Source organism: Sarcophilus harrisii, chromosome 2 (assembly GCF_902635505.1).
Source record: "Sarcophilus harrisii chromosome 2, mSarHar1.11, whole genome shotgun sequence".
Classification (NCBI taxonomy): domain Eukaryota; kingdom Metazoa; phylum Chordata; class Mammalia; order Dasyuromorphia; family Dasyuridae; genus Sarcophilus; species Sarcophilus harrisii.
The window spans coordinates 416,656,909-416,674,923 of NC_045427.1; the positions used below are offsets into that span (position 1 = coordinate 416,656,909).

Here is an 18,015-nt window from a genome sequence, read left to right on the forward strand (position 1 = left end):
CTTAGTATTCTCCTCGGGGTGAGCTGGGAGACGGCAGGTGGGAAAGGATTTGGTGGAGAGGGATGCCCTCTAGAGCCCCTCAGGAAGTAAGGTTGGGGAGAGCCAAGGTGGGGCTGACTGACCCACCACCTTCTCCCCCTGCAGCCATCTTGGCTTCTTTGCCTCCAAGGCCAGTCCCACCGCCATGATCCTCAACCTGTGGGAGGCCCGGCACTTCCCCCACGGCAACCTCAGCCAGCTGGCGGCTGCTGTGGCTGACTTGGGCAAACAGGACACTGCCCTCTTCATGGTGTCTGAGGCCGAGTGCTGAGCCCGAGGCCAGGACCGGCTCCCTGCACATGCACCAGCATCAGCGGACACCTTGGGCGTGGGCCAGAGGCAAGGTGGGGAGCAGGGATGGCACCCCTGAAATGACGTCCACCCTGCTGTCCCTCCTTTCTTGCTTTGTGCCCAGGGAGCCCCTTCTCACAGCCATCACTGGGCCAAGTTAACTTCCCCCAGCCCTTCCCGAGGGCTCCTCCCTTGGCCATCCCACTGCCCCGGGTTGGGCCTAGAGCGCGTTTGGGGATGGTACCAGTGGTTGACACAGCATCACCCAGAGCAGGGGGGCTGAGTCCAGCAGGAAGGAGGGAAGAGAATCGCCCCCGAGGCCAGGAGAGGGATCCGGGCAGGTCCGGAGGCAGACGGCACGTGTGTCTGCGTGTGTGTGTGTCATGCTACCTCTCCCTCCACCCCTCCCTCGGGGTTACACATACACATGGACACAAACACGGGAGTCGGGGAACGGGGTCACCTCGCCCACCCAGAGCTGGGCCTTATGCAAACATTTCTGTGCCTGTGGGGGGGAGAGCAGATGGGAGGGGGAGGGGCCCAAGCCCAGGGTCATCCTCGTCAGCTCGGGCCCAGGCCATGTTGTGGAAGCTCAGGGGACTGGGCGCCCAGCCACCCCCGTGGTTCACCCCCGGCTTCTGTCTGTGCTCTCCCCCACGTGTCACCTCCTGGATCCCGGTCTCATGCACACTCACCCATTCACAGTAGACATGTACCTCAAGACACCCCACCACATGCGTGCATCGTGTCGCACACGTGCCCCACACGTGCCTCTCCCCAGGCGGCAGCGCCGCCGCGCCCCTCCGCCCAGCCCCTCCCCCATTCCCCAGCCCCTCCTCAGGCCCTGCGGGGCGGGTGTATATGCAAAGGGAGTCATGCGTTGTACATTGGCGAGTGTCTGTGCTGTAGTGTGTCCGTCCCTGGTCCCTGGTCCCTGGAGCCGGGGCAGGCCCAGCCCTTACCTGCCCCAGTGCCCCTCACACAGGGCGTGTTGTGTAAAGACCGTTTCTTTTTCTAATTCTGTATTCAAAGTGCATTCAAGTACTTACACTTGGCCTTATGTACATACAGCCTTGCCCGCCGGGCACGTAGGGATTTTAGCGGACGTGAATAATGTAAATAAATGATATCTATATTGCTAAAAGGTCTCTCTTCCGTGGGGGCGGGGACGCCGGTGGCGGCGGGGAGGGCAGAGCGGGGAGGGAAGCGCGGCCCAGGCGGCGGGGGCGCCTCTCAGGGCCCAGCGGCTCCGGCCAGGCGGCAGGCCACGGCGCTGACCAGGGCGGCCCCTTTCCCGGAGCCGTCCTCCGACAGCAGGAACCTGACGCAGCACTGGGGGGCCAGCTCTCGCACGGCGTCCTTCACCTGCTCCGAGAAGCTGCGGGTCGAGGAAGCGGGCGCTTGAGTGGGGGCAGGCGTCTCCCCGCCCCGCCCCGGACCCACACTTACTGGGGGTGCAGCTTGTAGAGCGTGCCGTCCACGCCCACCGTCACGCTCAGCCGGTCCAGGCCGCGGTTCTCCCGGATCTTCTCCACCACGGCCGCCACTCCGGCCCCGCAGAGCTGGGCCGCCCGCCGGGACACGGCCTGGCACACCTCCCGCACCAGCAGCGCGTCCTCGCAGTCGGCCTGCAGATCCAGCTTCTCTAGGATGGCCCGCACCTGCCACCTCTCCAGGTCACTGCCGGGAGAAGGGCCCTGTTTCGGCGCCGGCCCCCCCCCCCCCCCCCCCCCCCCCCCCCCCCCCCCCCCCCCCCCCCCCCCCCCCCCCCCCCCCCCCGGCCATCCACGTGCTCCCCAGGTGGGCAGGGACGGCGGGAACAGCGCAGCACCTTTCGATCTCAGACAGGAACTTGGTCTTGATGATGTCCTTAGTCTGAAGACTCGGGAACTCCTGGCCGCCGAACAGGACCCGGAGGTGGGTCAGGTGCAAGAGGACCTGGCGGACTATCTCACCCAGATACATGCCGCTTATCAGCTTCTCGTACCTGGCCCGGGCGGACAGGGAATAGGAGGGGCAGCCAAGGTTAGCCACAGCCTCGGCCCTTCCCTCTCCATCAGCGCCGCGCCCCACCCACCCACAGCCCGACGTCCCTCTGGCCCAGCCTCTTCGGTCTGAGTCCTCCCGGCCCGCCCTCCGGGCCCCGCCCTCCCGGGCCCGGCACCTCTGCTTGCCCGGGTTGATGGAGGCTTGGTCCACACTAAGGTCAAAGGGCGTATAGAACTCTTGGAGCGCTAGGCCGTCATCCCCGAAGGCTCCCCACTCCATGTTGATGCACATGCGGCCCCTGTCCCCAGGCACGGCGCACACGTTGCCCAGCTCCTCCATGTAACAAGCGTTGGTCCCAGTTCCTAGGGGACAAGGACGGGCCGCCATGCAGCCGCTGCCAGGGTCCGCGTCCCTCCAGGTCCCCCCCGCCCCTGCCCAGGCTGGAAACCGGTCGCCTCGTTCTGCCCATTCTTTTAGTTCAACTAAGCAAACGCTTCTGGCTCTCTGCTGGGGCAAGGGCCTGCCCGAGCTCCGGGGGCGACGCCGAAAGTCACAGCGCCACATCCGGGCCGGAGGTCGTGGGCTTTCTTCTAGACGCTGCAAGTTACTAGCTCTGTGACCTTCCGGTAATGTCACCTTCATCACTCGGTCCCTCCCCCCCCGGGACCCAGGTATTGCCTCCTCTCCTCCCTAGGACCCCTAGAAAGCTCCCGCTCTGGTCGGCGTCAGAGATGGGAGTGAGACGGGACAGGAACGATCATAGCACGCGGGCCCTGAGAACGCGGCTGTGAAAGGGGGGAGGCTTCCGCAGGGGAGGGGAAGTCCCGCCCCCGGCCGGGGAAGGCGCCCGCATCCTTTGCTAAGCCTCCGCCGGCCACGAGGAGCTGAGGGCGCGGTGCGGCCTCCCACGGCCAGAGCTCGGTAAGCTGAGGGTTTTGGAGGCCCCCGAACGGTGTTCCCTCCGTCCCTGTTGTCAGGGAAGCTTCCCTCGGCTAACCGGTTATTCCTGATGCGGACTCCACCTCTGGCCTGTGGATTTATAACCGCCCCCCCTCATGTTCCGCATTAGATGGCTTCGTGTCCCCAGCACTTAGCGCCCGGCACTCGGCAGGCGCTTAATGCTTCCTGACTGACCGCACCGTTTCCTTGGAAACGGCCCTTGCCGTGGGAGGGACCGGCCCTCCCACGGAGGATGGGTGGGTTATGTAGAGACAAGACGAGAACAGGGTTCGGCGACCGCGGAGGGAGGAAGCGGGGAGGGCCGGCCAGGGCCTCAGCGGAGGGAGGGCGCCCCCGGCGGGGAACGGCCGCAGGCCAGCGGCGCCAATCCCAGAATGGGGAGGGGAGCAAGGTGTAAGAAGGCTGAGGTACAGGAGCGGGCCAAGCTGTGAAGGGTTATAGAAGCCAAAGGGGGAGCTCTGTGTCTGGTCCTGGAGGCACCGAGCAGGTGCCACAGGCTGGGCACACGGTCCCACACGGTGGGACTTGCCTTTTATTGCCTTGAAATCTGGGGCGGGGGCTGGCACAGGAAGACCCCAGCAAGAGTTAGCCCAGTCCTGGTGTGAGGTAACAAGGGCCTTCTCTGAGCGGAGGCGGGGACAGGGGAAAGAAGAGAACATGTCCTAGAGAGAACATGAAAGTAACACGGACAGGCCCCGGCAACAGGCTGCACATGGGGGACCACAGCGAATTGGTGAGGGCCAGGAGATGATGCCCTGCGCAGAAGCGGGAAGCCGGGGAAAGGAGGTTGGAGGGGGCCAGCGTGGAAGAGCTCACTCTGGGACCCGCTTTCTCCGATCCCCCACGACGCAAAAGAGGAGGTGGCCGTGCAGTTTGCAGGCCGTTAGGCCGACTTCTGGAGACTCCTGACTTCCTGCCCCTTGTTTCTTCTGCTTGTACAGAAACCTAACCTAGCGCTAGTCACAGAGGAGAGCCACCACAGAGGCCAGAAGTGTTCGGGGACCTCCAGGTTGCCGCCGAGTTCCCAAGGAGCCTCCGAGCCACGTAGCCCTGGCTGACTGCTTTGGGGGGAAGGGAGGGGATCTGTGATGGCTTTGCCACTGCGGGGGGGGGGGTGGAACTAGAGGAGTGGGAAGTCAGGGATGGGGTACGGATTATTTCCTGCTTGGGGGGTAGGAAGAGATTGGGCTTCCTTGAGATCGCCCTTCTATGTTGGGGCTTGAACTGATATTAAGGGACTAAGAACTAAATTGGTTGTTTCTGTTTCTCATAAAAAAAGAAAAGAGCTCAGTTTTGGATGTGGAGTTTGCTGTGTCTCTAAGTTATCCTGTTCAAGATACGGCATTCAATGGGGTCTTAAAAGATGGAAAAGATTTCTGCAAGTGAAGAATAGGAGTTTACTAAAAGAAGTGCCCCTATATGAACAGACAATTCTCAGATGAAGAAATGGAAACTATTTCTAGTCATATGAAAAGATGCTCCAAGTCATTATTAATCAGAGAAATGCAAATTAACAAAACTCTAAGATACCACTACACACCTGTCAGATTGGCTAAGATGACAGGAAAAAATAATGATGATTGTTGGAGGGGATGCGGGAAAACTGGGACAGTGATGCATTGTTGGTGGAGTTGTGAACGAATCCAACCATTTTGGAGAGTAGTTTGGAACTATGCTCAAAAAGTTATCAAACTGTGCATACCCTTTGATCCAGCAGTGTTACTACTGGGCTTATATCCCAAAGAGATTATAAAGAAGGGAAAGGGACCTGTATGTGCACGAATGTTTGTGGCAGCCCTTTTTGTAGTGGCTAGAAACTGGAAACTGAGTGGATGCCCATCAGTTGGAGAATGGCTGAATAAATTGTGGTATATGAATATTATGGAATATTACTGTTCTGTAAGAAATGACCAACAGGATGATTTCAGAAAGGCCTGGAGAGACTTACACGAACTGATGCTGAGTGAAATGAGCAGGACCAGGAGATCATTATATACTTCAACAACAATACTATATGATGACCAGTTCTGATGGACCTGGCCATCCTCAGCAACGAGATCAACCAAATCATTTCCAATGGAGCAGTAATGAACTGAACCAGCTACGCCCAGAGAAAGAACTCTGGGAGATGACTAAAAACCATTACATTGAATTCCCAATCCCTATATTTATGCACACCTGCATTTTTGATTTCCTTCACAAGCTAATTGTACAATATTTCAGAGTCTGATTCTTTTTGTACAGCAAAATAACGTTTTGGTCATGTATACTTATTGTGTATCTAAGTTATATTTTAATATATTTAACATCTACTGGTCATCGTGCCATCTAGGGGAGGGGGTGGGGGGGTAAGAGGTGAAAAATTGGAACAAGAGGTTTGGCAATTGTTAATGCTGTAAAGTTACCCATGCATATAACCTGTAAATAAAAGGCTATTAAATAAAAAACAAACAAAAAAAAAACCAAAAAAAAAGAAGTGCCCCTAAGGTCCGAGCACTGAGCAGGGTATGGACAGAGAGAGAGTTATTGTACAGATATATAGTGCAAATGTAGCATAGGGATACAGAAATATAGAGGATAGTATATGTAGGGAGATAGTATATAGTGTCAATATAGGATAGAAAAATGTAGAGGATAATAGAGAGGATAGTATAGATATATAGGGAGATAGTATGTAGTGTCAATATAGGATAGAGGATAGTGTAGATATATAGGGAGATAGTATACAGTATAACTATAGCATGGAGAAATGTAGAGGATAATATAGAGGATAGCATAGATATATAGGGAGATAGTATATAGTGTCAATATAGGATAGAGAAATGTAGAGGATAATAGAGAGGATAGTATAGATATATAGGGAGATAGTATATAGTGTCAATGTAGTATAGAGGATAGTGTAGATATATAGGGAGATAGTATACAGTATAACTATAGCATGGAGAAATGTAGAGGATAATATAGAGGATAGCATAGATATATAGGGAGATAGTATATAGTGTCAATATAGGATAGAGAAATGTAGAGGATAATAGAGAGGATAGTATAGATATATAGGGAGATAGTATATAGTGTCAATGTAGTATAGAGGATAGTGTAGATATATAGGGAGATAGTATACAGTATAACTATAGCATGGAGAAATGTAGAGGATAATATAGAGGATAGCATAGATATATAGGGAGATAGTATATAGTGTCAATATAGAGAAATGTAGAGATAGTATAGATATATATGGATATAGTATAGAGTATATATAAAAATATATAATTATATATAAAGAAGTTTTATATAGTTATGTAGAGGATAGTAGAAATATAGAGACATATATAGATATAGTATATATAATATAAAGATACAGTATAGAGCTAAGACAGACATATAAAGGATAATATGAATATATAGATATGTAGTATAGAGCTAGAGAGAGTAGTGTAGATATATAGTACAGAGTATATATCAATATAAAAATATATAGATATATATAAAAAGGTTAGTATAACTATATGGAGTTATGTAGAGGATAGTATAGATATATAGAAATATAGAGATAGCATATATAGTATAGAGATACAGAGGATAATATGAATATGTATAGATATAGGGGGATAGTATAAATATATATAATATAAATATCGAGAGGGTACTATAGATAGAGATTAGTAGATACATAAATCTGGTATATAGATAGTAGAGAGAGATATAATAGATAGGATAGAGGTACAGAGGATAGTATAAATATATGGAGAGACATAGAGAAGATAATACAGAGATAGAGAGATAAATAGAGGATAATATAGAGATTATAGAGGATTGTATAGAGGGCACAAAACATATGCCACTGACATACATAGAATGCATAATGTTTGCTTTTCTGCCAAACCAAGTAATAGCTGGCTCAGGCTGATCTCCTCACAAAAGAGAACATCGAAGGACTCCAAGAATCCCTTTCTACTCTCAAGGTTTTTTGGAAGAATGAAATGTTCCTAAAAAGAAAATATGAAAGAAGGACTTTGAGATGAAATAAAAAACAAAAACAAAACAAAATTAAAAAAAAAAAAAAAAAGATGATCAAGAGAGTCAAGAGATAGGGGCTGCTAGATAGTATAGTGGATAGAAGACTAACTAGCCCTGGATTCAGGAGGACCTGAATTCAAATCCAGCCTCAGACACTTAACCCTAACTGTGTGGTGCTGGGCAACTCACTCACTTAACCCTAATTGCTACACACACACACACACACACACACACCCCAGGAAATAATTTTGATCATCAAGCTGGGCCAGGAATTTAGAGAGCAGGGGCAGGAGGAAGATAGAAGAACATGAGACACAAGGGAAAGAAAAGAAAGAAAAGCTCTGAAGACTTAGAGGTAAATAAGGACATGAGATCATCCCCACAGAGTAGGAAGGTTGAGACTCACAGAAGGAAGCAACCATTTGCACTTCAAGGAATGATTATATCCATCCATAGATGCCATCAGGAGAAATAGTCCAGTAAGCAGTAAGGGAAGAGGAGATGAGAAATGGTTGGTAATATTTGAGTCAGCGTTGAAGAACAGCATTTGGATTTTTTAACAACAGCTTAAAATACAGAAATGATGGGTTCTTGGCTAGGAATGAAAGACACGTAATAAGGTCTGGCAAAAACATGTATTTGTAGAGTCTTTCAAATCTAATTAAAAGAGCTTTAAACCGAAAGAGAGGAAAGAGGGGGGAAAATGGTTACATGTTTATCAGGCAAGATACCAAAGAGAATAGCATCAGTGTAAGAAGAAAAAACCTCAGCAGAAAAATTCATAAAAGGACCAGAGATTAAAATCTTCAGAAAGGAAGGAAGGAAGAAAAAAGGGAGGGAGGGAGGAAAGAAAGGAAGGAGGGAAGAAAGGGAAAGAGGGAAGAAGAAAAGGAAGGAGGGAGGAAGGAAGGAAGGGAGGGAGGGACTGTGAGGGAGGGAGGGAGAAAGGAGGGAGGGAAAGCAAAGTTAGGAAGGAAAAGAGGGAGGGAGAGAGGGAATGAATTTATATGGGCTCCTAGCTCATTGCCTCATTTTGATTCTCACAACAGTCCTGGAAGGCAGGTGTTAATATTGTTCTCATTTCGAAGTTGAGGAAACTGAGGCAAACAGAAGTTGGATGACTGGCCCAGATCATACAAACTCAAGTTTTCCTGAAAATAGGCCCAGTACCCTATCCATTGAATCATTTTATTATCTCCAGAAAGATAAATAGGCAAAAAGTGGATGATGTACAAGAAAAACTAGAAATCCTACCACCAAGAAGGAGCTTTATCTCATAGGTGTCACTGAGAGTTAAAATGGAGTGGGGTCCACGCAGGATGTTGTTCTGGAAAAATATACCTTATCAGGAACAAAAGAGCATCTTATATGAAGAAGGTGCTTATGTGAGAGAGTCAAGGAAGCAAATGGGAGAACAGGGGTAAAATGCAGGGCTGAAAGCATTGGAGTAAAGAGGAAGAAAATGAAGAAGAAAAAAAAAAAGAAGCATAAATGATAGAATTAGAGAGCTAGTCTGCAGATCTGTTGAAAAGGGACCAGAGCTGGAGAGGGCTAACAAATCAGCTAATACAGCCCCTCATTTTACAACTGAAGCAGCTAGGTGACATGCCAAAGGTACGCCAGAGAGTAAGGGGTAGAGGCAGGACACAGATGTGTATTTTGGACATCTTTTCTTTTCTCTGCCTCTTCCTTCCCCCCTCTCCCATCTCTTCCTATCTCTTCTCTTCTCTTTTCTCTTCTCTTCTCTGTCTCTCTCTCCCTCCCTTCCCCTTCTCTCTCCTCTTTCTCTGTCTCCTTTCCTTCCTCCTCCTCTCTCTCTGTTTCTGTCCCTCTATTTTTCTCTCTGTGTGTCTCTCTCACCTTCACCCTGTGAGCGTAATAAATTTTTTTAAATTTGCCCTAATGATAATCTCATCCTTCCAAAGGAAGAAGAGGTGGCAAGAAGAACTGCTCCTCTAGATTTGGTGTTGACCCACAAGGAAGAAATGGTTACTAAAGTAAAAATGATAGAACTCTCGGGGCAAAGGGCATTGTTAGGGAGGAGAGGAAGACAGGACACAGTCTGACATGCCCTCTAGATGTGAGGAAAGCTTATTTAAAGATTTCTAGAGAAAGGATTGGTAGCATCCTATGATCTAAATTCTATATGGGAGATCTGCCTCAGAAAAAATAGGAAGACAGGAAAAAAGATCCAATAGACCCCAAAATACTCATGGCAGCCCTCTTTGTGGCTAAGAGAACTGCAAACAAAATGAGTGCTCATCATTTGGGAACTGGCCAAAAAAAAACTGGCATATGGATGTAATGTTATGACAAGTGGACAACGAGCATCCTCATGACATCAGAAGAAAGCAAGGAAGGGGGTTTCTGGCCAAAAGGACTGCCTGAGCTAAGACAGACTGTCCAGCTCCTCTGCATCTACTCTAGCAAAAACCTAAAAAGCATACCAGCCTGAATAATGATTGAGAAACCACAGTAAATCATTCCCCATACTCCTGAACTACTGCACAAAAAGTCATCCAGATGTCCAAGGGAAATAGGAAAGGGTGCCTATCACAAAAGCTGGCCCCTCTGCTTAGGCAAACAAGTCCAGCTACCCAGCATGACCAGAGACATCAGGAGCCTGCAAAGCAGAGGAAACAAAGGTTCGTTGGAAAAAGCCCCAGAAGGGGCAAAAACCCAGAGGAGCTACGGTGGAAGTTACTGGGAACATCATCCAGCAACCTAGACATGGCAGCATTCAAACCAAAGTTCAGAGGTTCCAAGATCCCTAGCACTCTGACCTGAGGTCATAACATGACCTCATAGGCAACTACAGGCAAAGACTCAAAAGGTAAAGGGGGAAAAAAGGATATTCTCCGAGAATATCTAGAATAAAGGAAGAAGAGATTAAAAAAATAAAAAAAATTCTGATGGAAAGAATTTGGAGGAGAATAAATTGTTTAGAACACAAAATTAAAACCTTTACCCAACTAATGGAATCCCTAAAAGTTTTAATTTATGAGACAGAAATCAGTGACTCCACAAAACAGCAAGAATTGAACAAAATCAAAAGATTGAAAAAATAGAAGAAAATGTTAGTTATCTGTAATTGAAAACAACCAATCTGGAAAATAAGCCAAAGAGAAATGATTTAAGAATCATCAGAGATAAAAACAGACTCCCTGAAAGTCATGATTTTAAAAAACCTAAATACTATATTTTAAGAAATCATAAATGGAAACTACCCAGATCTATTTAATCCTGGTGGCAAAATGAAAATAGAGTGTAAAAATCTGCCAGTCACCTCCTGAAAGATACCCTAAAAATCAAAGTTCCTGCAATATCATAGCCAAAATTCAGAGCTTCTACATCAAAGAAAAATATTGTAATATCCAGAAAGAAAGAGTTCCAATACCAAAAGACCACAATAAAGATCACACAAGACCTAGAAACTTATACTATAAGCAAGAAGAGATACAGTATTCCAAAAAGCAAAAGATATAAGCTTACAATCAAGAATATTTTATCTTACAAATTTTATTTTAATCTGGGCATAGGGGTGGAGGGGCAAGGGAGATGTGGAGAATGAACCTAGATAATTTTTAATTATTCCTGATGAAAAGATCAGAGCTGATTAGGAATTCTGAAATACAAACAGAAGAGAAACCCCGAAAGGTAAATTTATTTGAGCAATTTAAAGGTGCTATATGATGATAAAAGGCTAGCATCCTCATAGGGGAAGAAAAAATAAATTTCCTTTCAAAATCTTAATGTTTTTAAAGGGTAGTGAGAGAGTTTTAAAAAATTCAGGTGATAGATTGGTTCTATTTTAAATGTTGGAAGAGCAGAAAGAAAAGGGAAGGTTAAGGGAGGAAAATACTAATATTGGAAATAAGAATAAGAAGAAACACAGTTGTAGTATATGAGAAGAACATATAAACATGGAAGAAGAGGTTGAAGAGAGGGGTATTAAATGAACATTCTTCTTATAAACAAAGGAGAGTTGAGCATACACATGCACACAAACAGAAATTCATCAAATTTAACAAGGAAAGAGGTGGGGATGGGGAGCAATATTAAAAGAGAGGATAATACCTGGGAGGAAATAGTCTCAAATGAAAACAAACGTACATCCTGATTATGAAGCCAAAATTGAAGAAGAAAGGACGAGGATAAGGAAGAAGGAGGTGGGAGGGAAGAGAGAAAGGGAAGCCATTGCAATCATTTTTTCATATTCTAATTTGTACATGGAAATGATAGTCATTTGTGGGTTTGGAAGTTTGTCAAAATTAGGATAAAAAAATTTTTAGTAAAGAAATTAAGGAAAGTTTTAACAAGTAAGCTGGCCCCCAAATGGGAAACTTATGGAAGTTCGTAAACAAGAGTCACATTGGATAGGTAGGCATAGATGGATTGCTGTCTGCATCTTTGGAGAGAACTTCCAAATTGCTGACTATTATGGATACATTTGAGTATTGAATGTTTTGAGTAAAAAACAATGAATACAAAGAACTGAGGTAAACATAAAAAGATGTATATGAACTGATGCAAAATAAAATAAGCAGATCTAAAAAAAAAAAACACAACTAAAACAATTCAATTGAAAAAAAAACACTAAAAAGAAGCCAGACTCTGAAAAACTGAAAAACCAATGATGGTCTTGGAAAGCAAAGAATGAAACAAATCTCTTAACTCCCCTTGGAGAGGTAGAGGGCTTTACTAGAGTTGAATGTCAGATAAGATCACTGTATCGAATATTTTGACCTAATAATTTTTCTTTGTTATAAGGGACGTTTCAATCATAGGGGAAATAATTTGTTTTCAGAAATGATTGTGACTTAAATACAAAAGGCATCCATAAATAACATTTTTAAAAATGACATCCTAAAGAGATGAACACTAACAATTCTGATGAAGAAGAAGAAAGGAAGTTGTTCGAATATAGATATGCGGGGAACTGATCAACCAACAAAGATGGCATTAGGAGATGAATATGAAAAAAAAGTTTTGGTCCTTGAAGATTAATATCCAGGGAGATAACCCAGAATGAAGACAAGAAAAACTCAGATAAAATTAGAATAAATAAGGATTTTGTTTTGTTTTGTTGTTTGTTTGGGGAGGATTGTTAAGAGAATCAAAGAAGGGAAGGGGGCCGCTGTTTGGATTTGATGGAACAACAGAGGACAGAATTACTGTTCTGCTTTTGTTCTGTTACCAAGAAGAATGATCTGTCAACTAGCTAACAGGAAACTGAAAACCAGGGAAACAGACAGGGATAAGAAGAGATCCCTTGGCTTCTCTTGGCCAGTCCAATTGAGCTACATCCCAGGATGCTAAAAAAACTGGCAGGTATGATTGCTGAGCCACCATCAATGAACTTTGAAAAATAAAAGCCAATGAGAAAGGTGTCTTAAGACCTGAAAAGGGCAAAAGTTAATCTAATTTTCAAAGACAGGGAAGATAGAATCTGAAGAGCATTCTTGTCTTATTGTTGTTTTTGTTCTTTTAGTTGTATTGAACTCTTCATGACCCCATTTGGAGTTTTCTTGGCAGAAATACTAGAATGGTTTGCCATTTCCTTCTGCTCATTTTACAGGTAAGGAAATTGAGGCAAACAGAGTTAAGTGACTTGCTCAGATTCACACAACAAATAAGTGTCTGAGGCAAGATTTAGATGAGCTGTCCATGATCAAATTCTGGCAAAAAAATTAAATGTAAAAAATGTAAATAGCTAGTGAACCACATTAAAAAAAAAGGTAGAATGGCTTCCTCAAGAACTACATTAGCCTCATTGCTCATTCATATGCCATTTTTAGGCAGCTGGATAATTCAGCCAACCATTCAGTATGATAATCTTTCATGCTATTCTTACGTCAAGTAGGAGAGCACAGGCTACACAAAAAGTAGAATAGTTAGGTGATTTGGAATAGACCCAAAGAGTTATCCTTAATAGCTTGATAGGAGGTCTCTAATGGAGAGCTATGAAAATCTGCCTTAAGACCTGTTTTTTTTAATATTTTGATTTGAATAAAGGCAGAGATGGCATGCTTATCAAATTTGCAGCTGACACAAAGTTAGGAGACATAGATATGACTCTGGATAGGATATAAAAAGATCTGAGCATATGAGAACATTAAGCCAAACCTAATAAGATGAAATTTTAAAAATATATTTTGATTTAAAATATTTCAATCACCGTAAAAATTATTAACATTCTTTTTTTTTTTGAGTTCCAAATTCTCTCCCTCCCTCCCATGATTTTCTCTCCTTGAAATGGCAAGCAAGATGATACTAAGATGAAATTTAATAGGACTAAATATAGTCTTTCACTCTTAAAAATTTAACTTCACAAGAACAATATGGGGATGATATGACTATGATAGCAGTTGGGGGGGGGGAGGAGACTATCCAGAAGTTTTAGAGAACTATGAGTTAAACATGAGATAATATTAAGATAAAGTAGCTCAAAAAGTTAATGGGATTTTTGGCTTCATTAGGAGAGTGATACCTAAACTAATCTATTTATTTAGTGCTATACCAATCAGACTTCCAAGAAAATATTTTAATGATCTAGAAAAAATAACAAAATTCATATGGAATAATAAAAGGTCAAGAATCTCAAAAGAATTAATGAAAAAAAAATCAAATGAAGGTGGCCTAGCTGTATCTGATCTAAAACTATATTATAAAGCAGCAGTCACCAAAACCATTTGGTATTGGCTAAGAAATAGATTAGTTGATCAGTGGAACAGGTTAGGTTCACAAGACAGAATAGTCAATTATAGCAATCTAGTGTTTGACAAACCCAAAGATCCTCACTTTTGGGATAAGAACTCATTATTTGACAAAAACTGCTGGGATAACTGGAAATTAGTATGGCAGAAATTAGACATGGACCCACACTTAACACCGTATACCAAGATAAGATCAAAATGGGTCCATGATTTAGACATAAAGAACGAGATTATAAACAAATTGGAGGAACATAGGATAGTTTATCTCTCAGACTTGTGGAAGAGGAAGAAATTTGTGACTAAAGACAAACTAGAGACCATTATTGATCACAAATAGAAAATTTTGATTACATCAAATTAAAAAGCTTCTGTACAAACAAAACTAATGTAAACAAGATTAGAAGGGAAGCAACAAACTGGGAAAACATCTTCACAGTTAAAGGTTCTGATAAAGGCCTCATTTCCAAAATATATAGAGAGCTGACTCTAATTTATAAGAAACCAAGCCATTCTCCAGTTGATAAATGGTCAAAGGATATGAACAGACAATTTTCAGATGATGAAATTGAAATCATTACCACTCATATGAAAGAGTGTTCCAAATCATCGTTAATCAGAGAAATGCAAATTAAGACAACTCTGAGATACCACTACAGACCTGTCAGATTGGCTAAGATGACAGGAAAAAATAATGATGAGTGTTGGAGGGGATAAGGGAAAACTGGGACACTGATACATTGTTGGTGGAGCTGTGAATGAATCCAACCATTATGGAGAGCAATTTGGAATTATGCCCAAAAAGTTATCAAACTGTGCATACCCTTTGATCCAGCAGTGTTTCTACTGGGCTTATACCCCAAGGAGATACTAAAGAAGGGAAAGGGACCAGTATGTGCCAAAATGTTTGTGGCAGCCCTGTTTGTAGTGGCTAGAAGCTGGAAACTGAGTAGATGCCCATCAATTGGAGAATGGTTGGGTAAATTGTGGTATATGAATGTTATGGAATAGTATTGTTCTGTAAGAAATGACCAGCAAGATCAATACAGAGAAGCTTGGAGAGAATTACATGAACTAATGCTAAGTGAAATGAGCAGAACCAAGAGATCATTATATACGTCAACAACGATACTGTATGAAGATGTAATCTGATGGAAGTGGATTTCTTTGACAAAAAGACCTAATTCAGTTTCAATTGATGAATGATGGACAGAAGCAGCTACACCCAAAGAAAAAACACTGGGAAATGAATGTAAACTGTTTGCATTTTTGTTTTTCTTCCCGGGTTATTTCTACCTTCTGAATCCAATTCTCCCTGTGCAACAAGAAAACTGTTTGGATCTGCACACATACATTGTATCTAGGATATACTAGGACATATTCAACATATATAAGACTGCTTGCCATCTAGGGGAGGGGGTGGAGGGTGGGAGGGAAAAATCAGAACAGAAGTGAGTCTACACACCTGTCAGATTGGCTAAGATGACAGGAAAAAATAATGATGATTGTTGGAGGGGATGTGGGAAAACTGGGACATTGATTCATTGTTGGTGGAGTTGTGAACGAATCCAACCATTTTGGAGAGTAGTTTGGAACTATGCTCAAAAGTTATCAAACTGTGCATACCCTTTGATCCAGTAGTGTACTACTGGGATTATATCCCAAAGAGATTATAAAGAAGGGAAAGGGACCTGTATGTGCACGAATGTTTGTGGCAGCCCTTTTGTAGTGGTAGAAACTGAAACTGAATGGATGTCCATCAGTTGAGAATGGCTGAATAAATTGGGTATATGAAAATTATGGAATATTACTGTTCTGTAAGAAATGACCAACAGGATGATTTCAGAAAGGCCTGGAGAGACTTACACGAACTGATGCTGAGTGAAATGAGCAGGACCAGGAGATCATTATATACTTCAACAACAATACTAGATGATGACTAGTCCTGATGGATCAGGCCATCCTCAGCAACAAGATCAACCAAATCATTTCTAATGGAGCAGTAATGAACTGAACTAACTATACCCAGAAAAAGAACTCTGGGAGATGACTAAAACCATTACATTGAATTCCCAGTCCCTATATTTATGCACACCTGCATCTTTGATTTCCTTCACAAGCTAATTGTACAATAATTCAGAGTCTGATCTTTTTGTACAGCAAAATAATGTTTTGGTCATGTATACTTATTGTGTATCTAAGTTATATTTTAATATATTTAACATCTACTGGTCATCCTGCCATCTAGGGGAGGGGGTGGGGGGGGGTAAGAGGTGAAAAATTGGAACAAGAGGTTAGGCAATTGTTAATGCTGTAAAGTTACCCATGTATATATCCTGTAAATTAAAGGCTATTAAAAAAAAAAAAAAAAAAAAGAACAGAAGTGAGTGCAAGGGATAATGTTGTAAAAAAAAAATTACCCTGGCATGGATTCTGTCAATAAAAAGTTACTATAATAAAATTAAAAAAAAAAAAAAAAAGAAGAGTGATAGTGTCTAGGACTAGGGAAGCTATAGTCCCACTCTGTTCAGTCATAAAATCTCAGAGTTAGAAGGGACCTCCTAGGTTAGAACCCAACCCATGTCTCAACAGAAATCCCTTCTGAGTATCAGCTAAGCTTTTGCTTGAAGATATCCGGTAAAGGAGAACCCCCCTCCCCCCACCTTCAGAGACAGCCTGCTCTCCTTTAACCGGAAAACTCTACCTATTAAGGACGTTTTTTTCCTTACCTCAAGCCTAAGTTTGCCTCCCTACAATTTCCAGCTTAGGAGCATTCCATTAGTTTGACCTTTGGGGACCAAATAGAGCAAATATAATCTTTCACAGAAAGTCTTTTCAGCTAATATGATCTCCCCAAACCTTTTCTTTCCAGGTGAAACATCCCCATTTTCTTTTATCTTATTCTCCCATGACATAATCCTTAGCATCCTTCACTACTCCAGCTAATCAGCGTGAACTGAACCTTCCAGATGGAATCTGACAAAGGCAGAGAGCACATCAGGATTATCTATTTTCTAAGTCTGGCCACCATGCCTGCCTCCTCTTAACACAGGCTAAAAGCAATAATGGCTGTGATGGCTAGCATTTATATAGCACGTCAAGATTTGCAAAGCACTGTACAGATACTATTTTATCTTCAGAGAAACCCTAGGAGTAAATGCTATTATTATCTCCATTTTGAAGTTGAGGAAATTGAGGAAGATGAAGGTTAATTGATTTGCCCAGTATCCCACATCTAGCAAGCATCTAAAGCTGGATTTGAACACAAATCCAACTGACTCCAGGTCCACACTCTATCCACTGTGCCATGAGCTTTCTTGACTGCCATATTGACTTTTGCTTATAATTCATTAAAACCTTATGTCACTTTCAGATTCTCTGCTTTGGTTAGAGCACATCTGGCATCTTGTCTTTAACTCTGGGTACCACATTTTAGGAAGAAAATTGACAGGCTGATAAATATCCAAGGATGGCAGCCAAGATGCTGAAAGGTCTTAAGATCATTCTTTTGCATCAGTGTCAATCATTATGGATGTTTAGGCTAGAAAAGACTTGGGGGGATATTATTCCAGTATAGTAGAGGGATCAGACTTTCTCTGCTTGGCCAAACTAGCATGTACCAAACTAGGAGCAATGGCTAGAAGCTGCAGAGAGGGATTTTGAAGTTAGCTATAAGGAGAATTCCACAGTAATCAGAACCACTAACAATTATAAAGGACTGCCTGGAAGTTAGCCACTAAAAGCCCTTAAGGAAAGGCAGGGTGGCCACCCATTGGTGTGAAAGTAAATCTTGACCAGATATAGGTTACCATACTAGATAATTCTGATGTCCCTTTCAGTTCTGACGTTCATTGATTTTGTGATTCTTTGAAGGTATCAGGGTTATCCAGTAAAGAAAACAGCATCTAAAAGGCATGGAGATCCCCACCAACTAAAGATACTAAGGGTGGAGCCAATCAGAACAGGCAGGGAGCTCTTCTTCAACATCCCAACCTGCTTCCTATTC

At 43.7% G+C, this 18,015-nt stretch overlaps 2 protein-coding genes across 3 annotated transcripts in view; one reads left to right on the forward strand and one right to left on the reverse strand.

The window, feature by feature from the left end:
* The window catches only part of UNC5A (unc-5 netrin receptor A), a 100,913-nt gene extending 99,439 nt beyond the window's left edge, over nucleotides 1-1,474 (forward strand). For both annotated transcript variants that reach the window (XM_031953736.1, XM_031953735.1), the window contains one exon: nucleotides 145-1,474. In XM_031953736.1, the coding sequence (XP_031809596.1) occupies nucleotides 145-310 (166 nt within the window). In that variant the 3' untranslated portion in view covers nucleotides 311-1,474. The remainder of the gene's footprint in view (nucleotides 1-144) is intronic.
* The window catches only part of HK3 (hexokinase 3), a 48,618-nt gene continuing 31,936 nt past the window's right edge, over nucleotides 1,334-18,015 (reverse strand). Inside the window, exons 16-19 of the mRNA XM_031953734.1 lie at nucleotides 2,495-2,681; nucleotides 2,162-2,317; nucleotides 1,780-2,010; nucleotides 1,334-1,708 (exon numbers count right to left, since the gene is read on the reverse strand). Of these exons, the coding sequence (XP_031809594.1) occupies nucleotides 1,564-1,708; nucleotides 1,780-2,010; nucleotides 2,162-2,317; nucleotides 2,495-2,681 (719 nt within the window). The 3' untranslated portion in view covers nucleotides 1,334-1,563. The remainder of the gene's footprint in view (nucleotides 1,709-1,779; nucleotides 2,011-2,161; nucleotides 2,318-2,494; nucleotides 2,682-18,015) is intronic.